This window comes from Schistocerca piceifrons, chromosome 1 (assembly GCF_021461385.2).
Source record: "Schistocerca piceifrons isolate TAMUIC-IGC-003096 chromosome 1, iqSchPice1.1, whole genome shotgun sequence".
NCBI classification, from domain to species: Eukaryota; Metazoa; Arthropoda; class Insecta; order Orthoptera; family Acrididae; genus Schistocerca; species Schistocerca piceifrons.
The window spans coordinates 1,010,870,557-1,010,884,599 of record NC_060138.1 but is presented as its reverse complement, the minus strand read 5'-3'; the positions used below and the strand labels follow the sequence as shown (position 1 = coordinate 1,010,884,599).

Sequence of the window (14,043 nt, the reverse complement as noted above, 5' to 3'; positions counted from 1 at the left end):
CCGAACATCTTGTACCATTTTACCATGTCGATCGCTTTTCTAGAACAGCGCGTCCAATGGATTTTTCTTGTCTTGCTTCCATTAACAAGGGCAAATTTACAAATGCCTCTCTGGCGTATTTACCTTTCTGAAGCCAAACTAACTGTTGCGTAACAAATGTTCAGTTTTGTTTCTCACTCTTCTGTATATTATCCTTGTCAGCAGCTTCGATACATGAACTGCCAAGCTGACTGTGCGATGGTTTTCCCCCTTGCTATCTTCGGAATTGTGTGAATGATATTTTTCTGAAAGTCTGTTGGTACATCAATAGTTTCATTGATTCTGCACATCAACTTGAATACTCTTTCGACTGCCACTTCCCCAATTGAAAGTGGAATGATATCTGTCGCTGCAGCTCTATTTGATCTCAAGTCATGAACATCTCCTTTGTATTGGGACTCTAATAGTGGATCCCCTACGCCGAGGTTTCTAAGCAGTCTTCCTTGTTCCTGTGTTCGTCTCTTCTCCATCTGTGGTTCCTCTTCTTGGAGATGACCACTGCTCTTCGACTGGACTGCTACTCAGGTATTCCTAATCGCAGTATTCACATATTTGGCTAACTTTAAACACGTCTCACCATTTCTCAGTTCTTCTGTATCCCACTTCCCTTCTCGCCGATTCTTCTGAACAATTCTCTTAACTTCAGTCTACTCTTCAAAATTACTGAAGTGTGATCTGCGTCTACATCAGCACTTGCAAACGCGTTTCATACCAATATATAATTACGGAATCTCTGTCTGATAACAATGTCATCCAGCTGGAACCTTCTCGTGTCTAGGCGTCTTTTCTAAGTATATCTCATCCTCTTGCGATTCATGAATAGGGTATTCACTACTGTCACCAGAAATTTGTTACATAACTCGATTAATATTCATCCCCTCTCGTTCCTACTGTCAAGCCCATATTCTCCCGTAATCCTTCTTTCTTCCTGTTCCTTCCCATACCGCTCCAGTCCTCCGTGATTATTAAATTTTCATCTCAATTTGCATACTGAATTACGAGTTTAATATCTTCGTGTACTTTATCTCTTTACCTTCTGCCTGTGATGTTGGAATTTATACATGACCTATCGTTGTCAGCTTTGGTTTGCAGTCGAATCTGATGAGAACAAAACTGTAACTGAACTGTTCACAGTGGTTCTTTCTCTGTCCTACTTCTCTATTCATAACGAATCTTCACATGTTATGCCCTTTTCTGCTGCTGTTGATATTACTCTGTTTTCGTCTGCCCAGAAAATCTTTGCCTGTATCCATTTCACTCCACTCACCCCACTATATATAGATGTAGCCTTTGCATTTCTCATTTCAGATTTTCAAGCTTTCATATTACGTTCAAAATTCTCACATTCGAATCTAGGAATTGCAGAAAGTTATCTCTTCGTTAGTTCTTCCATCCTTTCCTCGTGCTCACTTGCTCCTTGGCAGTTCCCTGCAGATGCACCTATCTGTCTTTAATGCAGTGGTTTCCATTCTCTTTTGTATCTTCACAGTGCTTTTTCATTTCCGATATTTTCGCTTTTTTTGGAAAGTTTCCCTTCTCAAGGGTAAGAGAGTGCCCCGAACTACTACCCGCTCCTTAGCTCTCTTTGACACTACCGTTGGCAGATCAAAGGTGACTTTTTATGCAGGGAGTATTCGGAAGCCATTACTGACAGTTTGTATTCAAAGTATAAGCAGAGGCTGGATTCAGACCCCGGACTCACATCACTAGTCAAAGACGCCACCTCTAAATCACTGATACAATAAATATTGTCTATTCCACATGCGATCATTTAAGACGCCGGAAAGGTTGTTGCGTCACGAGGACCTTCATTAGTATTGGGACTGAGGAAACAGAAGAGGGAACAGAAGTGAGAGAAGTGAGGGAATAAAGCAGATTGACAGAAGAAATGGATGAATTCAGAGATTATAAGTTCTCAATATTCAGCAGAAGGCAGCCTTCACTAATGTTGATTATTGCTAAATAAGACTAAATGAATAGAAAAGTGAGCTGAAGTCCACAGAACTACAAAACTCGACGGAAATTTACATAAACTATACAAAAAGCGATTTTGTGCTAGATAGAGACAATTGGAGAGGATTCGCTGAAGCGAGAGAGAGATTATTGAACCATGACCGATTCAGATGATGTGGAGGTCGTCGCGATGGAATCTTACAGCTTGGCTGGCACTGTCAGTCTGCTGCCGTATCGCGGCGAGACAGTTCCACAAACCGTGCGATAGAAGCGGCGTGCGCACGCGAGAGACACCATGGAGTTCTGTTCAAGTTAAACTGTTAGTACAGTCAAGGCAGCCTGTGCCTCTAGCATGACGTGTCTATGAGGGAGACAAAGCTGAAACTGTTGCTGTGCATCGAAGCTGTATAGTACTGGGACAATGGCGGTCCGACCCTTTATTCATTATCATTACGTGTAGTGAGCTAAGGACCCCAGCCGTTGCCAAGTTACGTGGAGGGTTAAGGGCGAAAGTGTACTTCCTGTGAAATAGGGAACTGACCAGTTATGTTTGCCGACTACAGAGTATCTGATCAAAAGTATCCGAACACTTGTTACTGAAGTATGTCCACCCTTCGTATTTATGAAGGCTTCAAACTAGCTTGGTACACAGTCAATGGTGCCCTGAATGCCTCTGGAGAAATGACAGCCCATTATTCCACATGGGGCTGAAACCAGAGGAGGTACTGGTGGCTGTTGTGGTACAGGGCGATGTCGATGTTCTGACTTAACCCAAAGGTGTTACAATGGCTTCATGTCGGATGTCTGAGCAGAGCAGTCCATTTCAGGAATAGTATTGTCCACAAACCATTGTGGAAAGTGTGCTGCTTTATGGCAAGGTACATTGTCACGCTGTTACAGTCTACGTACAGAATGCTGTGAAATGTGTTCATGTCTTACCTCATTGAGCGTTTTAGGATTCGCAGTAAGGGGACCACACATCGAGTACGGAAACCACATTCATACTGTAACACCACCTCCTTTGGACTTCACAGTAAACAATACACATGATGACAGGTAATGTTCTGCAGGCATTCGCCAAACCCAAACCCTTCCACCGGCTTTCCATAGGGTATAGCGTGATCCATCAATATAAATCACACGTCTCTAGTCATCCACTATCCAGTGGCATCACTCTTGACATCCCTCAAGTGTCGCTTAAAACTGACTTCAGAAATAAGTGACTCATGAGGTGCTGGTCGACCATCACAGTGATTGTGCTAGTTGGGCTGCTGGTAGCCCTTAGGAACTCAGGTGCGACTCCTCCCGCAGGTTTTATGTGCTTTTTTGCAACCACCCTCAGTAATTCTCGATCATCCGTCGGCACAGGCCTTGGCTTAGCTTTGGTCGTTACTTCACATTTCCATTTCACAATCACATCAGCAACAGTCGACTTGGGCATCTTCAGAATGGTTGAAATGTCCCTGATGGATATGTTACACAGAAAACATCCAATGTGTAGTCCTAGTTCGAGATCACTTACCTCCCCAGAGCAACCAAATCTGCAGTTACTGCGTCTCTGCTGGCAACACACTGATCAGATAGTGTATTCCACATTCTGGCTCAGTGCTAGTCGTCGGAAGACTGTTTTTTACTACCTTCTCACGCCCGCGTGTGGAAGAAGAAGGAACAGCTTAGGTCTTAAGTAGTTTTTAAAGGCTACCACCATTGTGAGAAAACTAACAAGGTCTCTCAAAATATCCGCAGTTGAAATCCATTTTCAGCTTTCGGTTCTTCAATTTTCCAATAATTAAAAAAGAACGATACGCATTGCAGTGCCTGTGTTCTTCAGATGTACTATGCAATGCTCCTTCGGACGCGCATCCTAAGGAACAGTGCACCGTATTTCTGAACAACACGGATACTGCGATATCATATTTATCCGCCAACAACAGATAACCGACATTCAGTTAAAATGTCCCACTTGTGCAGGAGAATATACAAGGTGGACCATTGATCGTGACCGGGCCAAATGTCTCACGAAATAAGCGTTCATCGAAAAAACTACCAAGAACGAAACTTGTGTAGCTTGAAGGAGGAAACCAGATGGTGCTATGGTTGGCCCGCTAGATGGCGCAGCCATAGGTCAACGGATGTAAACTGCGTTTGTTTTTTTTTAAATAGGAACCCCCATTTCTTATTACATATTCTTGTAGTACGTAAAGATATATAAATGTTTCTGTTGGACCACTTTTTTCGCTTTGTGATAGATGGCGCTGTAATAGTCACAAACATATGGCTCACAATTTTAGACCAACTGTTGGTAACAAGTAGGTTTTTTAAATTAAAATACAGAACATAGGTACGTATGAACATTTTATTTCGGTTGTTCCAATGTGATACGTGTACCTTTGTGAACTTATCATTTCTGAGAACCCATCCTGTTACACATGATTACCTAGAAATACCACATTAATGCAATAAATGCTCAAAATGATGTCCGTCAACCTCAATGCATTTGGCAATCCGTGTAACGACATTACTCTCAACAGTGAGTAGTTCACCTTTCGCAATGTTCGCACATGCGTTGACAATGCCCTGACGCATACTGTCAGGCGTTGTCGGTAAATCACGATAGCAAATGTCCTTGAACATTCCCCACAGAAAGAAATCCGGGGACGTCAGATCGGGTGAACGTTCGGGCCATGGTATGGTGCTTCGACAACCAATCGACCTATCAGAAATGTTATTCAATAGCGCTTCAACCGCATGCGGGCTATGTGCCGGATATCCATAATGTAGGAAGTACATCGCCATTCTGTCATGCAGTGAAACGTCTTGTAGTAACATCGGTAGAACATTAAGTAGGAAATCAGCATACATTGCACCATATATATTGCCATCGATAAAATGGGGACCAATTACACTTCCTCCCATAATGCCGCACCATACATTAACGCGCGAAGGTCGCTAATGTTCCACTTGTCGCAGCCATCGTGGATTTTCAGTTGCCCAATAGTGCACACAATGCCGGTTTACGTTACCGCTGTTGGTGAATGACGCTTCGTCGCTAAATAGAACGAGTGCAAAAAAATCTGCCACCGTCCCGTAATTTCTCTTGTGCCAAGTGGCAGAACTGTACACGACGTTCAAAGTCGTCGCCACGCAATTCCTGGTCCATAGAAATATGGTACGGGTGCAATCGATGTTGATGTAGCATTCTCAACACCGACGTTTTTGAGGTTCCCGATTCTCGCGCAATTTGTCTGTTACTGATGTGCGGATTAGCTGTGACAGCAGCTAAAACACCTACTTTGGCATCATCATTTGTTGCAGGTCGTGATTGACATTTCATATTTGGCTGAACACTTCCTGTTTCCTTAAATAACGTAACTATCCGGCGAACGGTCCGGACACTTGGATGATGTCGTCCAGGATACCGAGCAGCATACAGAGCACGCGCCCGTGGGGCATTTTGATCACAATAGCCATACATTAACACGATATCGACCTTTTCAGCAATTGGTAAACGGTTCATTTTAACTCGGGTATTGAATCACGAAGCAAATACCGTCCACATTGGCGGAATATTACGTGATACCACGTACTTATACGTTTGTGACTATTACAGCGCCACCTATCACAAAGCGAAAAAAGTGGTCCAACTAAAGCAGTCATATTTCTTTACGTACTACACAAATATGTAATAAAAATGGGGGTTCCTATTTAAAAAAATGCAGTTGATATCCGTTTGACCTATGGAAGCGCCATCTAGCGGGCCACCCATAGCGCCATCTGGTTTACCCCTTCAAGCTAGACGAGTTTCGTTCTTTGTAGTTCTTTCGTTTGATGCTTATTTCGTGATATATTTGGCCTGGTCACTATCAATGGACCACCCTGTATAATGGATGTACCAGTACAAGTTGGAGACACATCGGTGACGACAGCAGGAAGTTTAGTTCTCGTCGTGCAGCGTGCTCGGATAGCGTAATGGGAAGTGGAGGGCTTGCGATAGCCGTGAAATACTGTCCGCCATATACTTTCACTGTCGTCATCGATTATACCTACAGCTGATGATTTCCCATATTCGCAACTCCGAATAAATTTCATGTAATTATAGTAGTGTACTCTTCTCTCATAATTGGTATTAACAGGTTTAACCACAATTTTAAATTAAAAGAAATTAAAAGTGATACGTAAAAAGAAATACAATGGTGCATTATTCACCACCATAGGGTCCTGAATCTGTAATGAGATTGTATAATTTTTTATTATTACTAGTTTATTTGTTTGTCTGGAGCTAGCACAGGCGGACACGAGAGCGTCCTGACATGTAGTGTTACAAACTCAACAGAACGGTCTGGCAGTAGCACATGAGGGGTAACACTCCCACTTCCAAGATATTTTGGTTGTACTGAGTACCACTGTGGTCATAAACACCCCAGGTTGATTACAGGGGATATATTGGCAGTATTTTACCGATGTAACATAAAAACAGGCATTACAGATGTTCGACGTCATAATCATAATTCTATTTTCATGAATACAGTATTACATTAAATAAACAAAATGAAATTTAGACTGGGATGTTAGTGCATCCAGTGACACTCAGTACAGTAATCGTTAACAAATTTTACTGTATTGTAAATATAAAACTGAGCAACGTATCCCCAGATACAAATGATTCAAAGGGAGAAGAAAAAGGGAAAAAGGGAACATCTATTATTTCAGTTAACTTGTGAGGTTATTGGGCCCAGAGGTATTAGGAAGAGTACAACAGCTGATGCAAGAAACCCTAACAATGGGTACAACAAGAATTAGGAAACAAGATTTTCATTGTTGCAGGTGTTTCCTACATCTACATCCATACTCCGCAAGCCACCTGACTGTGTGTGGCGGAGGGTACCTTGAGTACCTCTATCGGTTCTCCCATCTATTCCACTCTCGTATTGTTTGTGGAAAGAAAGATTGTTAGTATGCCTCTATGTGGGCTCTGATCCCTTTGATTTTATCCTCATGGTCTCCTCGGGAGATATACGTAGGAGATAGCAATATACTGCTTCACTTCTCGGTGAAGGTATGTTCTCGAAACTTCAACAAAAGCCCGTACCGAGCTACTGAGCGTCTCTCTTGCAGAGTCTTCCACTGGAGTTCATCTATCAGCTTCGCAACGCTTTCGCGACTACTAAATTATCCTGTGACGAAGCGCGCTGCTCTCCGCTGGATCTTCTCTATCTCTTCTATCATCTCTATCTGGTACGGATCGCACACTGGTGAGCAGTATTCAACCAGTGGGCGAACAAGTGTTCTGTAACCTACTTCGTTTGTTTTCGGACTGCATTTCCTATAACAGCTTCTCAACGGAACATTCATCATTCTATTTTTGTAAATGTTGCAATCAAGAAACAAACCTTTAAATTAAGTGCAAAAACGGTGATTATGTTTTAATGTCGACATAAAGGTTTTCCGGCTATGGTACCGCGCCATAATGTATAAAACTACTGCTGCTTGAGAATGTTTTAATGTGTTGTAGTTGGATGATTTATTCAAGAGAAAGAGCTTCACAAATGGCACATGTCAGTAACTAGTTAGTCCATTTCGTCCCTTATGCGAGCAGTTATTCTGCATGGCATTGATTGACGGAGTTGTTGGGTACCCCTTGAGCGATATTGTGTCACATTCTGCCCAATTTGTGCGTTAGATCGTCAAAATCCCGACCTAGTGGCAGGGCGCTGCCATAGGGCCTCTAGCATTCTCAACTGGGGAGAGATCCAGCAACCTTGCTGGCCTAGGTAGGGTTGGGCAAGCACAAAGACAAGGAGCAGAAACTCTCGACGTGTGCGGGCCAGTATTAGGCTATCTTGCCGAAAATGTAAGCCCAGGATTGTTTGCCAAGAAGGGCCACAAAACGTGGCCTAGAATATCGCCGACGTAACGGTTTGCTATAAGGGTACTGCGGATGAAAGTCAAAGGGGTGCTGCTGTGAAATGAAATGGCACCCCACACTATCACTCCAAGTTGTACAGTCGTACGGCGGGTGACAGGTTAGTAACCTACCCATCCCTGGGTTGTCTCAAGACAAGACCTGGAATGCCATTAACTGGAGTAGAATCATCTCCAGTGACGAGTGCCGCTTTGGACTGAGCACCGATGACCATCGAAGACGTGTCTGAAGACGCCCCACCAGCGGTTGACTTTCACCCACGGCCCATCAACCAGAGTGATGGTCTGGGGTGCTATTTCACCTGCATGCGAAAATTTTAGCGGCTCGCCAGATACAGTTACTGTGAGTTTTCCTCATAATGTAGGTGACAGCATATGACACATCTCAGCGTTTGGCTCTGGTTTGATCCTTACTACCGTCCCACGTAAAATTTTTGTGTCAGTGTTCGTTATGAGAAAAACAAATGAAGATAATGTCTGAACTGTAAGGCCGTTTGAATTTGCATGATCAGCGGCCTGACAGTTTAACATCAATGCTAATTAATTTGGAAGCTGTGCAATGTATGAAATGCTTTTTTTAAACAATTATTTCTTAGCACAAACTCCCCTACGACTCCCAAGCGTTCCATACTGTATCTGATTATATATGAAGGTCGTATTTGTTCCCGAAAGAACAGACACCATTGATGAGCGTGCAGCTTCTCTAGAATGAAATGATAATTAAATCAACACCAAAGCTGCAAGCAGGCGTTGATATACATGACTTGGGACATGTTGAGAATGTGTGCCTCAACCAGGACTCGAACTCCAGATGTCCTGCTTACATGGCAGACGCTCTATCCATCTGAGCCACCGAGGGCACAAAGGATATGGCGCCTGCAGGGACTTATCCTTTGCATGCTCCCCACATTTCCAGCATGCCTACACCACTACATCCGTAGTGCACCTAATAGATGTTAGCCCATCACACTCATTATTAATAGCAGATTAATCTACCAAGTCCCATACGACTTGGGGCATAGTGTGTGCATTCGCACAAGAAGGTCAATTGCCGGGTAGCCATATTTTAACTATATATGAAGGTAGTATCTGTTCGCGAAAGCCAGCTATTGTCGCCGAGCTGTTCTAGGCACTTCAGTCTGGAACTGCACGATCTACAGATCATAAAATACATACTAGACTCACAAGAATATTGGGAGCCAGGAACATATTTACCAGTGTAACTACAATTAAATATTACTATTCAGGCTATAGTCTGACACCGATCACTGTACAGTTAATGTCTCCTCTTGATGACTCTGCTTCAATACCTATAGCACATATAATTTTCCATGTAAAAAATCTGTCGCTGTTATCGATGTGCTGAATCTATACGTCCCTCACAACAGGATGCACAGTCATTCTCTCTAGTCACGTCATAACATAAATGATTGTAACTTTACAATACAATATATACACATTTTGCACAAACAGTGCAATTATCTTTTATATCTATACATATGCCTACACTCACACAGGTTATATGTCACGATGCTACCCACTCCTGGAAAGCACTGTCCACCTCTTCTCTCTTTCTACAGACGTGACATTCAGCTGCAATAAACTATTTAGTACTGTTCGCCATATTGCACCGACAACTAAACCTCGCAAAGTGCCGTACACACTAAAGACACCAACTCATTTACACTGTCCTCCCACTCGTCCCAGGAGCTTGAATATTAGTGCGTGAAACCAATCTCCAACTCAGCAATATATCAACGCATATCGTGTCAATGTAGTAAACATACAATTCCTATCCTCTAAACTAAAAAAACTCCTCCCGCACAGGCCATGAAGGCCCAAAGGTACTGACTGGCCACCATTTGATCCTCATCCCACAGGTGTCACTGGATGCGGATATGGAGGGGCATGTGGTCAGCACACCCCTCTCCTGGCCGTATGTCAGTTTCTGAGACTGGAGCCACTACTTCTCAATCAAGTAGCTCCTCAGTTTCCCTCACAAGGGCTGAGTGTACCCCGAATTCCTATCCTCTGCCTTAAGATATCACCTCTTTTACATCAGAAAGTCCTTACTCAATCAAAGTCACTCTCAGAACTTTAGTGCAATGACAGGCTCATTTCCCCTCGGTAGCAATGCGCTACTGTTTCTGGTTCGGACCTACCTGCTTGCTTGCTTTTCTACACCCATCTCCAGACTCTGGGATTACAAGAACACACCTATTTTCGCCGTAATATTATATCATTTTCGCCATACTCCTCGATATCAAGTGCAGGTTCGAATCCTCCCTCAGGCATGGATGTGTGTGATGCCTTTAGGTTAGTTAGGTTTAAGTAGCTCTAAGTTAAATGGGGCTAATGACCTCAGATGTTAAGTCCCTTAGTGCTCAGAGTGATTTGAACCATTTTTTGTTCCTGAAAGAACAGATACCACGGGGAACGTGCAAGGGAGAAGTCCCTGCAGGCGCACTATCTTCTATGCCTTCAGTGACTCAGATGGATAGAGCATCTGCTATGTAGGTAGGAGATCCCGGGTTCGAGTCCCGGTCGGGGCACACATTGTAAACATGTTCCCAATGTTGTACCGGGTGATCAAAAAGTCAGTATAAATTTGAAAACTTAATAAACCACGGAATAATGTAGACAGAGATGTAAAAACTGAGACACATGCTTGGAATGACATGGGGTTTTATTAGAACAAAAATTTAAAAAAAATTGCTAGACGTGTGAAAGATTTCTTGCGCGCGTCGTTTGGTGATGATCATGTGCTCAGCCGCCACTTTCGTCATGCTTGGCCTCCCAGGTCCTCAGACATCAGTCCGTGCGATTATTGGGTTTGGGGTTACCTGAAGTCGCAAGTGAATCGTGATCGACCGACACCTCTAGGGATGCTGAAAGACAACATCCGACGCCAATGCCTCACCATAATTCCGGACATGCTTTACAGTGCTGTTCACAACATTATTCCTCGACTACAGCTGTTGTTGAGGAATGATGGTGGACATATTGAGCATTTCCTGTAAAGAACATCATCTTTGCTTTGTCTTACTTTGTCATGCTAATTATTGCTATTCTGATCAGATGAATCGCCATCTGTCGGACATTTTTTGAACTTTTGTATTTTTTTTTTTTTTGGTTCTAATAGAACCCCATGTCATTTCAAGCATGTGCGTCAATTTGTACCTCTCTATCTACATTATTCCGTGATTTATTCGGTTTTCAAATTCATACTGACTTTTTGACAACTGGCTCTGAGCACTATGGGACTTAACAGCTGTGGTCATCAGTCCCCTAGAACTTAGAACTACTTAAACCTAACTAGCCTAAGGACATCACACACATCCATGCCTGAGGCAGGATTCGAACCTGCGACCGTAGCAGGCGCACGGTTTCGGACTGCGCGCCTAGAACCGCGAGACCACCGCGTCCGGCAGACTTTTTGACCACCCGGTGTATCAATGCCTGCTTGCAGCTAGGTTGTCGATTTAATTATCATTGTTTCTGATTACCCTGCACATTGCCGATGCGCTTATTGGGTGATACTGACCTCGGTGCTGATAGGAGGGTTAAGTGATGACTACAGCTATGCTCCACTTTTCAGGGTTTCTTCGTAGCACTGCTCTACTGCTTCCTGAACGCGGAGGTGGGGACGGAGCTGAGCAAGTCGTGCTCGTGGTGGTCGAGGCGGCGCGGCAGGGCCGGCGGCGGCAGAGGCGGCGGCGCGATGAACGGCGTGCTGGGCGGCGGCCGGCTGTCGGCGGCGCACCACCGCACCTCGTGCTACTCGCGCACCTCCTGCACGTCGCTCAGCCTCGCCGCCAACAACAACAACGGTGCGGCGGGCCGCGGCAAGGAGCGCGACGCCGGGCGGGTGCGCGCCGCCGGCTCCCTGCACGGCCTCCTGGGAGACGCCCCCAGTCCCTGCCTCCCACACGCGGCCGGCGGCTACCAGCGTGGTGTACGTTCTCCTCAACTCGTGCCTTAACCATACAGTCCATTTCAACTTTCCCTAATTCTCTTCCTAAACATTGCATACTATTTGTCTTCATTTCGACGGCTAAATCACGTTCACCACGCTGACACGAAATGCATACGAATACACAACACTAGACACATCGAAAAATCCACAAAAATAATAGGCTAAAACAAGGACAGATGACCACGATTCTTTTCACTTGCTAATATCATACCCTATTACGCAAAAAAAAACACTGGGAAAATTACATGAATTGCTTTACACTATATGAAACATCACCTTAGAAAAAATTATTAATTACTGTGCTGGTAAACCCCTTACGTTATTTGTTTTTGAAACAGTTTAACAAAACTGAACGTAGTCAGACATTTCTCTCTTTACTTAGTCCGATCAACACTAAACTGACAGTTTTTTTAAATTTTTTTTTACCGCAACGCAGTCTGACTTTCAATAATCTCTACTTAAGAATGGCCCTGACTAACAATAACCTATACCTTTCATGAATCACTTACCTCACAAAAATCTTCGTTACTCGAACTACTGCAATACATCGAGCGCCAATACCGCCAGCTAAATAAAAGATTCTAACTACTGAAGGCACTAACTACTGATAGGCACAGTTAGCAAATGAAAGATTTTGGTGGAGAATAAACAATGTAGTTACATTAATAGTGTTCAAAAGTCATAATATATATATCAGTTCATGACATCCAGTCTTACAAATTTCGTTTTTCTGACGGACACCAGTTCAGACCGTCGCCTCTCAAAACTCTGCCATCTCTCTTCCCACATCCACCACTGCTGATGGCTCACCTCCACCTGCGCAGCGCTACCTCCTGTTCACATCCAGTTACCCAACGCTGCAATAGTAAATATTCCAGCAATGCACACCAGCCACAGACTACACACAGCACAGTTAGTGATTTTCATACAGAGAGCTACGTGGCGTTACCAATACAAAAACCTAAACAGCCTACTTACAAGTAATGTGACAAAAGTCATGAGATACTTCCGAGTATGGTGTCGGACCTGCTGTTACCCGGCGTAGTGCGGGAACTCGGCGTGACGTGGCAAGGATTCAACAAGCCTTTGGATGTTCCCCCCCCCCCCCCTCCCACCCCCATCCCTCTCTTACCACCCAAGAAATATTGAGCCATGCTGCTTCCATAGCCGTCCACCGTAGCGAAAGTTGCAGGTGTAGCACTTCTTACACGAACTGGCCTCTCGACTGTCACATAAATTTTCAATGGGATTCATATCGGGCGATCTGTGTGGCCAAACCATCCGCTCGAATTGTAAAGAATGTTATTCAGACCAATCGTGAACAACTGTGGCCGTTGACATGGCACACTGTCACTCGTAAAAGTTCCATCGTTTGGGAACATGAAGTACGTGGATGGGGGCAAATGGTCTTCTAATAGCCGAACATAACCATTTCCAGCCAATGATCACTTTCGTTGGACCAGAAAAGCCAGTCCATTACTTGTAAACACAGTCCACACGTTTATGGAGCCACAGTCAGCTTGCACAGTGCCTTGTTGAAAACTTGGGTCCACTCGAATCCTACCGTCAATTCTTACAACTCAATATGGGACTCTTCTGACCAGATTACATTTTCTAGTCGTGTAGGATCCAACCGACATGGCCACAAGCCGAAGAGAGGTAGTGCAGATTATGTCGCACTGTTAGCAAAGGAACTCTCGTGGGTCGTCTGTTGCCATAGCACATTAACGACAAATTCCGGCGTATTGTCCAAACGGATGCGTTTATCGTATGTCCCACATTGATTTCTGATGTTATTTCGCGCATTGTTGCTTGTCTGTTAGCAGTGACAACTATACACAAAGGCCGCTGCTCGCGGTCATTAACTGAATGTCGTCGGCCACTGCGTTTCCCTGGCGACAGACAACGCCGGAAGTTTTGTACTTTCGGCACACTCTTGACACGGTGGGTCCCGCAATACTGAATTGCTTAATGATTTTCAAAATGGATTGTCGCATGGTTCTATGTCCACCTATCATTCCAAGTTCAAAGTCTGTTAATACCCGTCGTGCAGCTATAATACACATCAGAAACCTTTTCACATGGATCACCTGAGTGTACATGACAGCTCCGCACACGCACTGCCCTTTTACACCTCGTCGATGCGGTATTAC

The 14,043-nt window shown here is 44.1% G+C and overlaps 1 protein-coding gene across 1 annotated transcript in view; it reads left to right on the top strand.

The window, feature by feature from the left end:
• LOC124777173 (parathyroid hormone/parathyroid hormone-related peptide receptor-like) overlaps positions 1-11,691 on the top strand; it is a gene marked incomplete at its 3' end in the record, with an annotated part of 209,890 nt that extends 198,199 nt beyond the window's left edge. Inside the window, exons 12-13 of the mRNA XM_047252486.1 lie at positions 11,513-11,642; positions 11,684-11,691. Of these exons, the coding sequence (XP_047108442.1) occupies positions 11,513-11,642; positions 11,684-11,691 (138 nt within the window). The remainder of the gene's footprint in view (positions 1-11,512; positions 11,643-11,683) is intronic.
• Positions 11,692-14,043: the final 2,352 nt, after the last annotated feature.